Below are 18,212 nucleotides of genomic sequence, written 5' to 3' on the forward strand. Positions count from 1 at the left end.
GAAATGAGCATTAAAATATGCAAATTAGTCAAAATGCATGATATTAGAAAAAAATTGCTTGCAAAAATGTGTCTGTTAGTCAAAGTGCATGCAAAATTGTCTATGTTTTAAATGGCATAGAGTTTAGTTTCTGGCATATGTTACAATCTTATGTATGTTATATGTTTGTAACATATATTGTAAACCACTCAAGAGTTTTGTTTTGTTGGAAACTGCTTTTGAATTGCCGAAATAAATAGATCAACAAATATTATGAGCAATGTGTGCCAAAATGCTGAGAAATTTTCATGAGGACGAAACAAAACAAAACAACCAGAAACTGATAGAGAACTGAATTTAAAATTGGGAAAAAAAATGAGAAATGGAGAGAAATTAACATGGTGTAGGGATGTGTACATCTGGATCTCTTCCAACTCCACATTTCTATGATCCTATGATTGTGTGACTGGCCCAAGGTTCTAGTCCAACATGCTAACCATAGCACAACACCTGCTCTCTTTGCACCTGGCAGAATCCTAAGGGAAGGGTCATAGCTCAGTGCTGGAACATCTGCCGTGCATGCTGATGGTTCCAATTTATATCACTGGCAGCTCCATCTAGGACTGGGAGACTTCTGCCTGAAACCCTGGGAGTGCCGATACTGCAAATCAGTGTAGACAGTACTGAGCAAGGTAAACCAATGTTCTGAGTCAGCATAAAGGCAGCCTGATATGTTCCTGTATTCCTAATCAAATTTAATTCTCCCCAGCATGTGGCTTTCAAGTCCAGCATGAAAAATTAAAAGGAAGAACTAAAATAAATAAATAAAAGTCGCACTATTTTGTGGCATCTTAGTTGATTCTATTAGAAGGTACTTTGGGTTTCTTTTCCCTCGGGTGCTTGGAAGAGGTTAAATTGGCAAAGCCAAAGTCAGTTCCACTTTGACTGCGGTTGCTCTTCTCTCACTGCCAAAATTCGAACAAGCTTTGGCTTTTAATAGTGACAATTGGCTTAGCATTGTGTGGAAGTTGATATTACCTGGTCTGGAAATTCTCACTGGGCTGACATTTAGGGGGTTGTTTTCATGGCGTTATGGCCATTGCTGTCTATATGCATGCGGATTTTCTTTTAAGACTCAAAGCAGTTTGCAAACAAGGGACTATTTTAAGACATTTGCACGATGTGAGAGCCATTAGAGCAGCGGTTCCCAATTAGCTAAGTGTTGTGGACCTCCTATTTTTTAAAAGCCAAGCCATGGACCCTACTTTTGAAAATGTTGATATCTCATTGGTGGTTTTTGTTATGTGAATTGCGCCACCATACCCTCCGGTCTGTCCCAGTGCGAAGCTGGGCTGTGCATCTTCCAGGTTGCACTCCCTCGTGGCTTATATGACCTGTCCAAGAGCACAGTGCTCCAAAACTTGTATTTTGGAGCACTGTGATCTTGCTCATGTTGGGGGCACCATGCTCTCATGGCCCCCTAAAATGGGATGTCCTGGACAGTTGATGTACCATGGACCCCCTGTGTGGGCTACGTGGACCTCCTGGGTCCACCATTTAGGAAACACTACATTAGAGGGTGGAAATCAAAGGTGTAGGTCCTTGATGTCTCAGATAATTGGCGATTTGAATACAGAAATGCTCTGTTTGCTTTGGTTTTCTTTTCATATTTGGTGGCATTATCCAAATTTCTACAAAAGCAAAAAATAGTGAAATTTAATACTGGGTTGTCAGCTTTTCAGCCAACTACCATTCTGCTCTCTAAAAGTAGGTTGCCCTTCATACATATGGAAGAAGTCAGTGTTGTGAAGAACTTCATTTGCATAATTTCTACAGATCAAGCTGCTGTTAAAGGCAAAAAAGCAAGCTAAGGATTGCTCCCCTCTCATCAGTTGGCAACTTTCACTGGATATAAACAAGTGAACATGCAAATAAAATTAAATATTTATTGGATTTATGGTCAAAAGCTAAAGAGTGGGAAAATGAGGCACAAATGTTTACAGTGTGGTAAAATAAATAAAAGTAGCATAAAATAAACTAAGATAAACAGCAACATGATAAAAGTTATGGTCATGTCACAAACGCCAAAGGGGGAAATTATTAAATGTCAGAGAGGTCAGTTCCTGGTGAGTTTTGCTTGCTACAGCACAGAATTTGGCCACTCTGAAAGCAATAGATGCATTTTGATCTGAAATGAGTAAAATTTTAGAATTGTAGAGATGGAAGGGACCAGGGGAGTCATCTGATCTAAGAGTCTCATGCTCTACAGGCTGTGCTACTCTAGCAGTCTGATTGTCCTGGCAGATTTAATAAGAGGGGTTTGATAAAGATTTTGAATAGATCTTGGCAAGAGGAACAATACAGGAGGACATGCGCTGCCACTTTGACCTCTCCAGAGTGCCAGGGGTACCTGCATTCATAGCAAGGGATTTATGTCTTTCCTCCAGAACTGCTGAGGAAAGGATATTTAGGCATGTAAAGGCCTAATTGTATATCAATTCCCCAAAATACTTTGTTATCTTACATGACCATGACATATGATAAAAGGTACCCTCCTTTTCTTTACACTTCCCACAAATATTGCAGCTTGTTCTATACATTTTGGATAACTTAGTAGGAGTCAGATCATTTTAATAGAATTTTCTTTCAGCGTACAACACGCTGTGAATTTCAGTTCTCTTCTCCATAGCCTCTCCCAATCTGCCATTTGTATGTTATGTCCTAAGTCCTTTGTCCAGTTTATCATAGCCAATTTAACCTGTTCATCCTTTGTACGCCATTCTAGGAGCAAGTGATTTTTTTTTTTTGGACAGATATTATTTTCTAGGAGTTATTTTTGGAATCTTGATATCTCATAACTAAAACCTCTCTTTATATCTATCTTGAAGATATCATTCAATTGAAAATACTGCAACCAATCTGTTACTAGTTCCCTTATCTCTTCAAAATCTTTTAATTTTAACTGATTTTCCAGTTTGGTTAGCAGCTCTCTATAAGTTGGCCAGCTACTTCTTATATTCACTTTTCTCAGAGATATTGCTTCCAAAGGAAAGCCACAAGGGTGTTTTTTGCTCAAATAATTTTTTATACTTTCCCCATACCCTAAAGATTGATGTTCTTATTATATGGTTCTGAAATGCTTTATGGACCTTCGTTTTTTCATACTATAGGTATGCATGCCATCCAAATCTATTATCATAACCTTCTAAATCTAGAATGTCTGCACTTTCCAGCATAATCCAGTCCCGGAGCCAGCAGATACAGGATGCTTCATAATAAAGTTTCAAATCTGGCAGGGCCAAACCTCCTCTCTCTTTTGCGTCTGTTAATAATTTATATTTTATCCTTGGTTTCTTCCCATGCCAGATAAACCTAGATATGTCTTTTTGCCATTGCTCAAAGCATCCGGCACTGCCTATTACCGGGGCTGATTGAAATAAAAATAGCATTCTTTATCCCTGATATTCTAATCCACACAACAATCCCGTGAAGTAGGTTAGGCTGAGAGGCAGTGCCTGGCCCCCAAGGTCACATGCAGTGAGTGTCATGGCCAAGTGGGAATTTGAACCCTGGTCTCTCAGGTCCTCTAAGTGATATGTCACACTGTGACAAGTGATTTATTTTGGGGGCTCTCCAACCCATGCATAGAAGGTAACACCCATTTCCAATCCACATCTAGTGTACCTCAGGTTACAGACGCTTCAGGTTGCATTTTTTTCGGGTTGTGGACCACCAAAACCCAGAAGTACCGGAACGGGTTACTTCCGGGGTTTGGTGGTCGCGCATGCGCAGAAGCACTAAATCACGCTTTGCCCATGCGTAGACACGCAGAAGCGCAACCTGCGCAGATGCGCTGCTGCGGGTTGCGGACGCTGTAGGTTGCGAACGTGCATCCCGCACGGATCACTTTTGCAACCCAAGCATCCACTGCACTGGGCTCAGAAAATTCTATTGGCACCCTGAATAAGGTGGGAGGGGACCGAAAAATTGTGGAGTATGTGTATTTGATTGGTCTTTGTCCTTAGATTTGCATTCTAAAAGAAGCAGCATGAAAGAGGAGGGAAGGAAAGCAAACTCAAGCTCCAGTTTCTTAAGGTTACAGAGTTCTTATAACGACCAATTGAGATAAATAGAAACCATTCAGTGAGGTGGGTGGAGGAGTCAGCAGGTGTCTCAGTTAGTAGAATGATCTTGCTTTGGGGGGGGGTTGTACTCTGGACTACAGCAGGGTGGGGGGGAAGGTTGAAGTGCCCCTATACACCTGGTGCAACCCCACACCTGTGGGGATTTGAACCCCCGTTGATGCTGCTTGTAGTGCAGACACAGTCTCTGATTTCTTGGAAAGAACCCTGGCGACCAGTTCCAGTCAGGCTGGCAGACAGCAGTCCTGAACACTCTTCAGAAACTGGGTTTTGCCCCTCAAGCCCTTCTAAGTCTGGGCTTGGGCCAAGCAAAAGCAATGGTTAGGCAAAGAATTATAGACACCGAGAGACAACAGGACTGCGCAAGGTGCCCCAACTACAAAATGGTAGAACTTGAGAGAGATATAGCTGCACCAGCAACATATCTCTTTTTTCTTGTATCCAAAAATGCAAGAAGGGCTTTTACACTGTATATTGTTTTAAATGTTTGTTTTGCTATTGGGATTGGAGTCCCATTTGTCTTTCTCAAGCTGGTTTCTGACCATAATAAATTTTATGTACAGTGGTGCCTCGCAAGACAAAATTAATCCGTTCCGCGAGTCTCTTCGTCTTGCGTTTTTTTCGTCTTGCGAAGCAACCCTATTAGTGGATTAGCGCTATTAGCGGTTTAGCGGCTATTAAAGGCTTAGCGGCTAAAAGGCTATTAGTGGCTTAGAAAAAGGGGGGAAAGCGAAAAAAATCTCAAGACTTGCAAGACATTTTCGTCTTGCGAAGCAAGCCCATAGGGAAATTCATCCTGTGAAGCGCATCGAAAAACGGAAAACCCTTTCGTCTAGCGGGTTTTTCGTCTTGCAAGGCATTCATCTTGCGGGGCACCACTGTACGTATGTAAACCCTGGCGAGGAGGGGGGTCTTAGGCAGCAGGCTGGCACTATGGGGAACTGGATCCAACAACATCTATATGGGCTGGACCTTTGGTCCATGGGGCTTCCCTTGAAGTGAGAACCTAGAAGAGGTTTTGTAACAACTCTGTTTTATTCCTTCTTTTTAGAACCAGAAGCAAAGCATTGCTACTTGCAGCTAAAGACCACAAGATTGATGCTGGCCTCTCAGGTGATAAAATCCACACAACAAAACCAAAGTAAGTGCCTGCCCCTAATCCTAAGATTTAGATCTGCATTTGCTGCTGGGCCAGATTCAGTGTGTTACTATGAAGCCCTTAAAATCTTTGGGACCAGTTTACCTGCAAGATCGTCTTACCCTATATACTCCCACTTGACTGCCTTGATCTATGTAACTCGCACTGTTACAGTGGCTACAGAATACCATTCTGCATTTGTAAGGAACTGGTCTTTTAGCATGGCAGGACATACCCTTTGGAACTCCCTTCAGATTGACATCAGGCAGTTGTCTTCACCGTACTCCTTTTCAGTGCCTGCTTAAAAGGCTTTTTGTTCAGACAAGTCTACCCAGATATGTAGACGGCTGGTGTGTTTAAATCAATTTTTGGCCCATTTTAATTATTTTTCCAATCTTTCAGTAACTGTTACCTCTGAAATTTCTATTTCCTTCATTTTGTAGAATGCTTGGTCTACAAAAGCAGTACTCTCTCTCTCTCTCTCTCTCTCTCTCTCTCTCTGTGTGTGTGTGTGTGTGTGTGTGTAACAAGGAAGCAGAGCTGGATATAGTTGTACAAAAAATGGTTTGCCCAGTGACAAACTTTTTTTAAAAGACTGCACAACATTTTGCATGCTCCTAGGGAATAAACTGCAGTTTGAAATCAGTGGGGATTTATTCTGCAAGCATGTGGAGCTTTGCACTGTGAGTCAGAGGGGAGGGTGCTTAAAGGCTTAGGTCACCTTGACAGTCACACCTTTCTCTTCCTGGGAAACTCTGCCTGAGATGGGTTTGCATTTGAAGCTGAAGCTACCATATTCACACTTCCTGAAGCGTTACTAAACCTGAAACAGAGCATCTCAAATCTGTACTCATGCAAATTTTGTGCCGCAGTTCTCCAACCAGAAAATGTTCACAAAAATGCATGTGCTAAGGTAGAGCTTGCATTAAAATACATATATGTTGCTGCAGAAATGTGGAGAACTGAATTTAAGACTGGAAAAATGAAAAAAAAAACGAGATAACTGAAATTGGCAGAACTTTCTATCCCTACTCACAGAATAGCCTCTGTGTGAGTGCTGCGACCCTTCCAGGGTTTCTGTCTGACAATGATAACCAATTTGGGGGTGAGGTGGGGTGGGGGTGGGTCACATTTCAGGCCAGAAACATTTCCAGGCTTTCCCTGAACTCTGCTTAGCGAAGATATTGGCAAACAACTCCTCTTTTTCTTTCTGATAAGGATGACACTCTCCAGAGGGAAGACAGCTCTGCTATCGATTTCCTTCTTGGCAATATTATCACTGGCAATTTTTGCTTACCTGGACAGGTAAGTAGGAAAAGGGATCCTGGCATCCTGGAAATCAGTTAGAATGCACTGTTCTTACAAGAAGCAAGTGTTTAGGACAGGGGTCAGCAAACTTTTCAGCAGGGGGCCGGTCCACTGTCCCTCAGACCTTGTTGGGGGGCCGGACAATATTTTGAAGGGGGGAAAATGAACGAATTCCTATGCCCCACAAATAGCCCAGAGATGCATTTTAAATAAAAGCACACATTCTACTCATGTAAAAACACCAGGCAGGCCCCACAAATAACCCAGAAATACATTTTAAATAAAAGGACACATTCTATTCATGTAAAAACACGCCGATTCCCAGACCATCCACGGGCTGGATGAGAAGGCGATTGGACCAGATCCGGCCCCCAGACCTTGGTTTGCCTACCCATGGGTTAGGGTCAAAGACACCCAACATCTTGTTTCTCATTATAGATGGAGAAGAATTAGGCTTGGTCAGCTTTTAATGAACAAGATGGATAAAGCATGCCATTTGTACTTTTTCTTCTTTAGAAAAAGTTTTCTGAAATATTATTCCATGGCAACCTGACCTTGCCATGCTTTTGTCTAATAACAATAACAATAATAATAATAATAATTTTATTATTTATACCCCGCCCATCTGGCTGGGTTTTCCCAGCCACTCTGGGTGGCTTACAACATATCTAAAAACAACAAAAAAATCATCAGTCCTTAAAACTTCCCTAAACAGGGCTGCTTTCATCAGAAAACATTGAAGCTCCAATTTTGGGCTACTTCAGATCTGTGCTTAAAATTATAGTGCCTTGGTAAAGAGGGAAAACAATTGTGCTGCCTTTTCTCTCTCTGATTGTGCCTGAAAACATATGGGGCGTGCATATACATATATTCATTCTTTCAAGTGTCCAGATCACACACACAAGCAGAATGTCTTAATGCATCGGTGGTTTGCTTTGCGAATCAAGACATTAAACATAAGTAGAAGTTGTTTAAGACAAGTTTGGGATTCAGCTAAAATTAATTGTTATAAATTTGTTCTTCTGGAGGTTGTGGAAGATTCATATTTTCTTTGGACATCATTAGACACCGTAGCTTTGGAAGCACAACTTTAATGCTATAAGAATGTTGCCATTTTGCTAACTCTGGTAGGCTTCATGCATCCACCATTCCATTGGAATTATTTATTCCATTCATATTAATTTTAGTTACGAATCTTAACTGTTGGAGGGGGCTTCTGGATATTTATGTCCACACTCTGCTTTCAAGCTGTGTATTCCGTTTTCCTAATTTGTCCTTGGTGGCCCAATATTAATGCCTGTCCACCTTGTGAGTGTCATGTCTTCGTCATCTTCGAGGCCCCAGCGTACTGTGCCATGTAATAATAATAATAATAATAATAATAATAATAATAATAATAATAATTATACCCCGCCCTCCCCAGCCAAAACCGGGCTCAGAGCGGCTAACATCAAATGTATAATACACCAACATAAAATCAGGCAATCAATTAAAATACATCCTAAAATCAGATCAGGATCAGAATAAAATCCAATCAGATGGCAACCCGCAAATTTGGGATGGGGACCTTAAATGTCCACCATGCCTAACTGTTTATACTGATCTTATATGAGCCTGTGAGAAAGGTTGGGGGGCCACTTTCATACAAATTCTTATAAGGAGAGAGGGGGAGTCAGACTGGACCCCGACCAAAGGCCTGGCAGAGCAGCTCCATCTTGCAGGCCCTGCGGAAAGATGTCAGATCCCTGCAGGGCCCTGGTCCCTTGTGGGAGAGTGTTCCACCAAGTCAGGGCCACAGCAAAAAAGGCCTTGGCCCTGGTCGAGGCCAGTCTAATCTCCTTGAGGCCTGGGACCTCCAAGATGTTATTATTTGCGGACCGTAAGGTCCTCCGTGGGGCATACCAGGAGAGGCGGTCCCGTAGGCACAAGGGTCCTTTCTGACCCTGAAAGAGTCACTTTCAACAAGTGAAAATTATAAGAGACTTTAATTGTGGATCCAGCTATCTTGTCCAAACCCCTCCCCCCACCAGCCAGGTTGGTCGGCAGTTTTTAAACAAACTGGCTTAATGTGCAGCAACGCATGGATTGTTAATACACTGGTCCCTCTCGATTTCACATTTCTCTGAATTTTGCAGTGCAGTTTTCAGCTCAAAAATAAAGCAAAATACATTTAAATTGAATCAAATGTTAGAAATGTGTAAATTGATATGAAATACATATTTAAATACATTTTGTCATAAAAACTTTTAAAAAAATACTTTTCTGATTATAATGCAGAAATGAGATGGAATGAATTTTACATGAATTTACATGTAAATTTGATGAGGATTGGACATAGACAGAGCTGTCCAGCCTGACTTTTCACAGGAAGCGTCAGTCTGACATGATGTATCTAAAGCACTTTGTCAAACCCACTCCCCCAAGTGCTATAGAAATGGTTGACACTACCATGCAGAGAGCAGCCTGCATCCACAAGTGCTGTTGTTTTGTTTTGAGCATTTGTACTCTGTTCTTCAGCTGAAAAGGCTCCCAGGATGGCTTTCTTTCATGCTATCAGTTAAAACAGTGGCTCTCACTCTGACTCGGCGACAGTTTCAGAGTAAAAATTTGCTTGCCACACTGAATTTTTTACAGTGGTACCTCTGGATGTGAACAGGATCCATTCCGGAGCCCCGTTTGCATCCAGAAGTTAACGCAACCCACGTCCCTGCGTCTGTGCGTGCGCGGGTTGCGATTCGCTGCTTCCGTGCATGCGCCTGATCATCATTTTGACCGTCTGCGTATGCGCGAGCAGCAAAACCCGGAAGTAACGCGCTCTGTTACTTCCGGGTCACCATTGCGCGCAACCCGAAAATACTTATCCCGAAGCTACTTCAACCCGAGGTATGACTGCATTGGTAAGAAATGCATTGGTAAGAAACAACTCCTAGCAGAACTCCTAGAACACGACTAATTTATAATATGGTAATGGGACATTCAGAAAGTATAAATCAATGCAGCTACATAAGAAAATTCCCAGTAATACTAATTGTCCTTGAATCTTCCTGCCACACTTACCATCCTCTCCTGCCACACAGTGTGGCACATGACACGCCCTTTGAGAGTTATTGAATTAAAACAAGGGAGCCTCTTCCCTGAAGGCTTACAGTCTTAAGAAACATGCCCTGCAAGGGGAAAGGGGCAGGGGAGAGGAAAAAGTAAAATGGGTACCAGTTATTAAACGCTTTTACCTAGTGGAGGTGGGTTTTGAGCAAAGCTAATGGGATCAACCCTGTGGCTTCCCATCCTTCCTAGTGAGACAGTTTGATGGATTGGCTGCCCCCAGGTGACATTTGAAGGAGAGGGGGCCCAGACCTGATTACTTCTATTTCAGTTGTGGGGTGGGTTTGGTATGAATTTTCATTAGTTGCCACAGATTCCATGCCATCACATTTCCTCTCTTGAGAGTGGAAATCTAAGTTTGGTTAAATGCTATGCCAGGTTGTCAAAATGTTATGGAAAAATCTAGGTGCGAGGCTGCTCAGTCACCCAGCTGGTCGGGCAGAGCCCGCAGGTCCCTGCAGAATAAAGGAGGAGTCCAGCCACCAACCGGAGCAAATAGCTGTAGACCAAAATTTATTGCGCAACAGGTTCGAAGAGGAAATTTGAACCACGAGAATGGGGTGACAAGGACTTTTAAAACTTTCCCATCATATCCCAGAATACAGTTCATACAGCACCATTGCTACATCATTGCTACATAGCTTTGGAATGGAGGAAGCTAGCAAAGGAGTTGATTTTATATTATTTTTAAAGCTAGGTAACTTCCCCGAGCTGTCAAGTTGAAAGGATACATTCAGGCATAATATTTGTAAATTTAACTTTAAAGATGTGCCCCCCCCCCCGTAATTTCTGTAACACAAATATAAAACTATCAAATTGTTGAAATATGGGAATAAAATATCATTATTAAAAGGTTAATGAATATTCAACAAATACAGTGGTACCTCGCAAGACGAATGCCTCGCAAGACGAAAAACGCGCAAGACGAAAGAGTTTTCCGTTTTTTGAGTCGTTCCGCAAGACGAATTTCCCTATGGGCTTGCTTTGCAAGACGAAACGTCTTGCGAGTTCTTGCGAGTTTGTTTCCTTTTTCTTAAAGCCGCTAAGCTGTTAATAGCCGCTAAGCCGTTAATAGCCGCTAATAGCCGCTAAGCCGCTAATAGCCGTGCTTCGCAAGACGAAAAAACCGCAAGACGAAGAGACTCGTGGAACGGATTAATTTCGTCTTGCGAGGCACCACTGTAGCCCGACACACGAAGAATGTATCCAAGATGTGAACTTTAACAGGGGAGAACTTGAGAACAGATTCTTTTCATAGGAGAACAGAAAAAAGTGCTTTTTACTGAGTGCAGCCAGTTGGCCCATCTAGCTTAGTATTGTCCACACTGACTGGCAGCAGCTCTCCATGGGTTTCCAACAGAGAAGAATATTTCCCTCTCTCAGTCAGTTCTACTTGGAGATGGCAGGAGTTGAACCCAGGACCCTTTACATGCAAAGGAGATGCTGTACCACTGAGCCCTTCTCCTAATTAAGAGGTGGCTTGCTGGTCTGGGTGAAGGGAATGAGGATAGTCCACGGGGCTTGATCCTGCACACACATGTGTGGATTTGCTCAACATAGGATCGTGTTAACCACAACAGGGGATTTATTCTCAAGGTGGCTGTACTGCCCTTCCAGCTTTGTGGTATAACAAGAAGTCTGCAAGGAAATACATAACATTTTAATCCTGTTTTTGCAGTGATGGAACATTAATATGGATGTACAAGAACAGGTAAGCATCTGCTAGCTCCTTTTGCTGACAACATGCAGAGGGGTCTCGTCTGTCTTGCTCATAGGTCTGTCTTGCTCATGGTTGCCAGGGTTCTTGGGCAAAAGGGAGGTCTTTTAACGATTCTTTTAAAGCAATTTCCCTACCCTACTCATTAGCCAAACAGGATCTTGGAACTGTGTTCCAAAAATCTTTATGAAGAAAGTCCTTGTCCTAAAAGACATGGCACACGAGGAAGGGGAGATGAGAAGGGCAAAGGGGAAAAGCAAGCTCATAGACCTGGTGTTATGTACTGAGTTGAATAGGATAGCAAAATGCAGCAGTCTGATTGGTCCTAGAACAATAGGATCCAGAATGCAGCAGTCTGATTGGTCCGCAGGAGCCACCCAATCCAACTCCAGGCGGAAGTGAATCCGCAACCTGATTGGCCTACAGGAGAATCCCAGAATTAGCCAATCACGTGGGGCCCATTGTGTAAATAATGTATATAAAGCAGACATTTCAGGGGAACTTCCATTCCTCCTCACCACTATGAGCTGAATAAAGAGCATGAAATCCACACTCGACTCCGAGTATCTTTCACCTGTGCAAATGGATAATATTTTGTTACACAGTTTTGTCAACACATATCTTGGTCCACCTGCTGCTTCTCAGCTGTGTACTAAATCCAATAGCCTGGGTGGTCCCCATTCTGTGTCATGTCCCAGGAAGGAGGCATCGTGCCAAACTAGCCAAAACACAGATTTTTGTCTGCCTCTTTTTCCAGAAGTCCATTTTAAATGAAAAGCCGTTGCTCAGTCCCTGCTCCTGCCAACCTAGCAGTTCAAAAGCACGGTCAAAGTGCAAGTAGATAAATAGGCACCCCTCCGGCGGGAAGGTAAACGGCGTTTCCGTGTGCTGCTCTGGTTCATCACAAGCGACTTAGTCACACTGGCCACATGACCCGGAAGCTGGACGCCGGCTCCCTTGGCCATAAAGCGAGATGAGCCCCACAACCCCAGAGTCGTTGCAACTGGACCTAATGGTCAGGGGTCCCTTTACCTTTACCTGGTTTGGGGAAAGTGGCCCAGGTGTCAGATTTTGCCCACAGCTGTCTGTGCTTGCTTGCTGGCTTGCTGGCTTGGGACATTGCCGAGCCATGTCAGCTGAGCTATGGCACTCTGCCAAGGATAGAAATATGCTCAACCAGGAAGCACAATTTGTGTGTCTCCGTCCCTCTGCTGCCAACCTTACGGGCCCATCTGCACCAAATGCCTTGTATCAAGTCAGGCAGTTCGCTCCATCTACCCTGGCATTGCCTAGAACCAGTATTTGCAATCCTGGGGCCTCCAGATGTTTTGGGTGACAGCTCCAAACATCTGGAGGGCAAAGCCTGGTCTCCTCTGACTGGCAGTTGCCCTCTGGGTGCTACCCAGGTACTGGAGATCTCCTCAGTTGCACCTGGAGCCTTCTGCATGCAGAAAACAGGCTGTTGCCACTAGGTCTAGCCTTCCGGGTTCATCTTCCAAGTATCTTTTTGTTTTCAAACAGGCTGTTGCCACTAGGTCTAGCCTTCCGGGTTCATCTTCCAAGTATCTTTTTGTTTTCAAACAGGCTGTTGCCACTAGGTCTAGCCTTCCGGGTTCATCTTCCAAGTATCTTTTTGTTTTCTCCTTACATATACAGGAGCCTAAAGATTTCCCAATTGAAAAACCAGACAGAGCAGTGGCTGGCCATAAGCAACTGGTTTAACTCAAGGTAAGAGGGCCATATATTAATATGAACCAAAGCTGAAATCAGCAAGCCCTTTCCATAGTGGCCAAAGCTGGCCAGCCATACAGGAAATCAAACTGCAACTGGGACTTTTAACGTATTAGCATGTTGAGCTAATGTGCATTTGGTTGCTGTTCATTTGGTCGCTGGCTGTTGGGCCGGCCCTCTGCATAAGCTCAGAGGTACTTCCCTTGCTTTATATATTCCAGCACTCAGCCCTGATACTGAAGACTGGTTTGGGATCAGGAGACTCTGAGAACTTTGGACCTTTTCTATCTACCGTATTTTTCGCACGATTGGACGCACCGGACCATAGGACGCGCCTAGTTTTTTGGGGGGGAAATAAAGGAAAAAAATTTTCCCTTTATTTCCCCCCCCCAAAAGCAGGTCAGGGAAACCGAACCAGGTCGAGGAACAGCGGGATAGTGGCGCTGCGCCTCCCTGCTGTCCCCCGAGCTTGTGGGGCTGGCTGATGTCTGCCTAGCGCGCGGGGCGCTCTGCTTCAGGGCGCCCTACCCGCCGGGCGGCAGGCTGCTATCCGCAGCTTGGGGAGCCTTGTGGGGAACTGCTGCAGGGCTCCCCACGCTGCGGATGTATGCCTGGCGCGAGGGGCGCTCTGCTTCAGGGTGCCCCACCCGCCGGGCGGCAGGCTGCTATCCGCAGCGTGGGGAAGCTTGCGGGGAGCTCCTGCAAGGGTCCCCATGCTGCGGATGTGTTCCCAAAGCGCCGGGAGCTCTGCTTTCAGGGCGCCCGACGCTCCGGGAAGCAGGCTGCTATCCGCAGCCTAGACACGGCTAGCGGAGCGCTAATCCCGAAGCTTGGGGCGTGCGGAGCTCAGCGTGCCCCAAGCTTCTGGGCGCCGGCAAGGTCTCCGCTAGCCCTGGGAGAGCCCCGCGACGTCGCGGGGCTCTCCCAGGGCTAGCGGAGACCTTGCCAGCACCCAGAAGCTTGGGGCGCGCTCAGCTCCGCACGCCCCAAGCTTCGGGATTAGCGCAGTGGTCCGCTAGCCCTGGGAGAGCCGTGCGACGTCGCGGGGCTCTCCCAGGGCTAGCGGAGACCTTGCCAGCACCCAGAAGCTTGGGGCGCGCTCAGCTCCGCACGCCCCAAACTTCGGGATTAGCGCAGTGGTCCGCTAGCCCTGGGAGAGCCGCGCGACGTCGCGGGGCTCTCCCAGGGCTAGCGGAGACCTTGCCAGCACCCAGAAGCTTGGGGCGCGCTCAGCTCCGCACGCCCCAAACTTCGGGATTAGCGCAGTGGTCCGCTAGCCCTGGGAGAGCCGCGCGACGTCGCGGGGCTCTCCCAGGGCTAGCGGAGACCTTGCCGGCACCCAGAAGCTTGGGGCGTGCTGAGCTCCGCACGCCCCAAGCTTCGGGATTAGCGCAGTGGTCCGCTAGCCCTGGGAGAGCCGCGCGACGTCGCGGGGCTCTCCCAGGGCTAGCGGAGACCTTGCCGGCACCCAGAAGCTTGGGGCACGCTGAGCTCCGCACGCCCCAAGCTTCGGGATTAATGCAGCGCTCCGCTAGCGGTGGGAGAGCTGGGTCTCCCTCTGCTAGCAGATAGCTTCCTGAAGCCTGGAGAGCGAGAGGAGTCGGTGCGCACCGACCCCTCTCACTCTCCAGGCTTCAGCGAAAGCCTGCATTCGCTCCATAGGACGCACACACATTTTCCCTTGCTTTTTAGGAGGGAAAAAGTGCGTCCTATGGTGCGAAAAATACGGTACATTTCCCCAACGTGGTTTGCCTGCCACCCTCATTATACACCTTTAGGTGCCAGGCAAAAACATTCCTTTCCAGCCAGGCCTTTGGCTGATAAACACACCTTTTACTTAAATGTGTTTGTGGGAGGGAGTGCAGGGGAGGTGGGGTTGTTGATTTGTGTGTTTGTCGTTTGTTTTTATCATATATTTTGTGCTTATATTGTATTTTTATATTGTGAACTGCCCTGAGTTCTGCAAATGACGGGTGGTATACAAATTTAATACAGTGGTGCCTCGCAAGACGAAATTAATTCGTTCCGCAAGTCTCTTCGTCTTGCGGTTTTTTCGTCTTGCGATGCACGGTTTCCCATAAGAATGCATTGAAAATCAATTAATGCGTTCCTAGGGAAACCGCCTTCAGAACAGGTCTGGGGACAGTCTGTCCCCGGACCTCTTCTGAAGGCTGGGGGGGGGACAAGGGCTTTTCTTCTCACCCCCAGCATTTTAAAAAACCCTGGGACAGCGGAGGACTTCTCCGCTGTCCGGGCGATCTTAAAATGCTGGCGGGCGGCATTTTAAAATCTCCCCGGGACAGCGGAGGACTTCTCCGCTGTCCGGGGCGATTTAAAAGCCCCTGGGAAGGCAGGCAGGGGGGACAAAGACTTTCGCCCCCCGCCCGCCTTCAGAAGGTGTTCCCACCCCCCCGCCCGGCTTCGCAGCAGCGCTACGAAGCCCGGCGGCTGGGGCAGGTGTTCCCGCCCCTCCACCCCGCTTCGGAGCAGCGTTCCGAAGCGGGGTGGCTGGGGCAGGTGTTCCCACCCCCCGCCTGGCTTCACAGCAGCGCTACGAAGCCTGGCGGCTGGGGCAGGTGTTCCCCACCCCACCCCGCTTCGGAGCAGCGTTCCGAAGTGGGGTGGCTGGGGCAGGTGTTCCCACCCCCCGCCCGGCTTCACAGCAGCGCTACGAAGCCCGGCGGCTGGGGCAGGTGTTCCCACCCCCCCGCCCGGCTTCGCAGCAGCGCTATGAAGCCCGGCGGCTGGGGCAGGTGTTCCCCCCACCCCGCTTCGGAGCAGCGTTCCGAAGCGGGGTGGCTGGGGCAGGTGTTCCCACACACACCCCCGCCCGGCTTCGGAGCACGGGGAGATCGCTTCTCCCCACCGCCCCTTGCTTCAAAAGAGATACGGGGGCAGCGGGAAGCGCTCCCGCTGCCCCCGGACCTCTTTTGAAGCAAGCGGCTGCGGAGAGAAGCGATCTCCCCGCAGCCGCTTGCTTCAAAAGAGGTCCGGGGGCAGCGGGAGCGCTTCCCGCTGCCCCTGGACCTCTTTTGAACCAAGGGGCGGTGGGGAGAAGCGATCTCCCCGCCACCCCTTGCTTCAAAAGAGAAGACCCGCTGTCCCCGGGGCAAGCTTCGTTTTGCGAAGCAAGCCCATAGGGAAATTCGTCTTGCGAGGCAACTCGAAAACGAAAAAACCTTTCCTTTTTGCGAGTTTTTCGTCTCGCGAGGCGTTCGTCTTGCGGGGTACCACTGTAAGTAAGTAAGTATGTCTATGGCAGGCTTCCTCAACCTCAGCCCTCCAGATGTTTCTGGCCTACAACTCCCATGATCCCTAGCTAGCAGGACCAATGGTCAAGGATGATGGGAATTGTAGTCAAAACATCAGGAGTGCTGAGGTTGAGGAAACCTGGTCTATGGTTCTATAAAGGCTATTTTGAGGCCCTTTTTATTTAATGCAGAGGCAGCCCCGGCTTGTTCAGTGTAGACTGACAAGGTTCTATTAATGCTTTGCTGCCCACAGTCCATATAATTAGTTGTTACCTTTGGTCCCTGCCTTTTGGTTTCAAGAGGCTAGTTACTTGCTTCCTGTTAACGGAGAAATCTGAGGGCTCCCTTGGACAAAAAACAAGGACACCAGCCAGGAATACCAGAGCAAAACAGCAGCCAGTAGGCTTGGTCTTGATTGAAGACTGTCGCGACAGGACTCCCACCTGCCACAAGGTGGAACAAGATGGAAGCCCCAAACAAAAGAGCCCCCAAACTTTTATTAGCTGCTAATCCCCATCTTACACCCACCCCCAAACTACATCACTCATACATCATGGTTACATCATGAAAGGGGAGGTCTGGTGGCAGTAATCTGAGCATCCTGGACCCTGCCCCATGGTCCCCCTTGCCCTCCACCAAACACCCATCAAGTGTAACAAAAGAGACATTTACGGTACATTTCCCTGCTTCCCAGCCAAGTGACTCACACCCTTTTGTCTTCATCTGAGTTTGTTATTTCTGGAACGGCTACCTGTCTGCTGAGTAGCTGAGCTCACATGTCTATATGAATTTCTGAAGTTTTCCCAGTGAACCAGTACATAGATACATTTATCAGTGCATTTGTGTCGAAGTGTTTTATGGGGACAAATCACAAAAGCCACAAAAGTGATTGTGCTGATTTTGGTAGTGGGCTGCATGTGCATGATATCTGCTGGAGGGGCAACCCCCCCCAACCTATACATAAATTCCTGCAACACTGTGTACAGTACTCTTGGTCAGTCCTGCTGTTCCTAATGGAGACCTTTAGTCCTGTCCTTTTCATAAATTCATTTACCACAGATGATAGATTAGATAACAAAACAGCTGCTGTTCTGGCTGCAAAGAGGGAGGCTATGTCTTGATTGAGAAGCCGGAAGCTACTAATCAAAGGTACAGTTGCGTGGAGTATTGGAATCTTTGTTGAATGGGACCGTGAAGAATCTTGGCATGGGGAAAGATAATTTGCCAAATAATACAGCTCTTTCCTAAGTGCCTTGTAGAGCTGCCCATTTAATTCTGCTTCTGGTCAGCTGTAGAACAGCAGTGGCCTCAGAAAAGCTCAAGCTTCCAGGGCTACTCAGTTTCGTTTCATCTACTTACAGATACGAATTTGCGAATAAAGAACCAAAGGGGTTGTCATTGGACAGCTGGTTTGATTCACGGTAAGGAGAGAAAACCTTTTTTTTTTGTGGGGGCAGGGAGGCTAAGGGAAGTGGTGGAATGAGAGGAGAAAGGTCTTGGTGCAATCAAAGCCTTTTACCCATAATGGCACTGGCTTGCAACACAGGACCTATGCCATTACTGTGAAATCCCGTATCTTGTGTACCAAATATTTGCCCTCAGGCAAAGCTGAGAGCTTTTCTTGTTCTGCAGCTCAGCCTGGCAAAAATCCCATCTTACCTGCTGAATGGGATTTTATCTTATGTTATCTTTTCTGCCTTATTGATTTCAGAATTTCACCTTCACTGTACGCTTTTCAGCACCGGCTAAAAACAATTTTGTTTAGGCAAGCCTACTCACATGTTAAGGAAGTTGATGTGAGTTTTAGTGTGTTTTCAGTCTATTGTTATTTTAACTTTTCAAAA

General features: G+C 46.5%; 1 protein-coding gene across 5 annotated transcripts in view; it reads left to right on the forward strand.

Moving 5' to 3' along the window:
• GLT6D1 (glycosyltransferase 6 domain containing 1) overlaps positions 1 to 18,212 on the forward strand; it is a 48,159-nt gene that overhangs the window by 18,740 nt on the left and 11,207 nt on the right. For 4 of the 5 annotated variants that reach the window (XM_081179799.1, XM_081179796.1, XM_081179800.1 and 1 more), the window contains exons 2-6: positions 5,173 to 5,262; positions 6,478 to 6,564; positions 11,348 to 11,380; positions 13,043 to 13,114; positions 17,730 to 17,789. In XM_081179799.1, coding sequence (XP_081035925.1) covers positions 6,479 to 6,564; positions 11,348 to 11,380; positions 13,043 to 13,114; positions 17,730 to 17,789 — 251 coding nt within the window. In that variant the 5' untranslated portion in view covers positions 5,173 to 5,262; position 6,478. The remainder of the gene's footprint in view (positions 1 to 5,172; positions 5,263 to 6,477; positions 6,565 to 11,347; positions 11,381 to 13,042; positions 13,115 to 17,729; positions 17,790 to 18,212) is intronic. The other variant, XM_081179797.1, reaches the window with a different exon arrangement.

Source organism: Podarcis bocagei, assembly GCF_964188305.1.
Source record: "Podarcis bocagei genome assembly, chromosome: Z".
In the NCBI taxonomy this organism is placed as follows: Eukaryota; Metazoa; Chordata; class Lepidosauria; order Squamata; family Lacertidae; genus Podarcis; species Podarcis bocagei.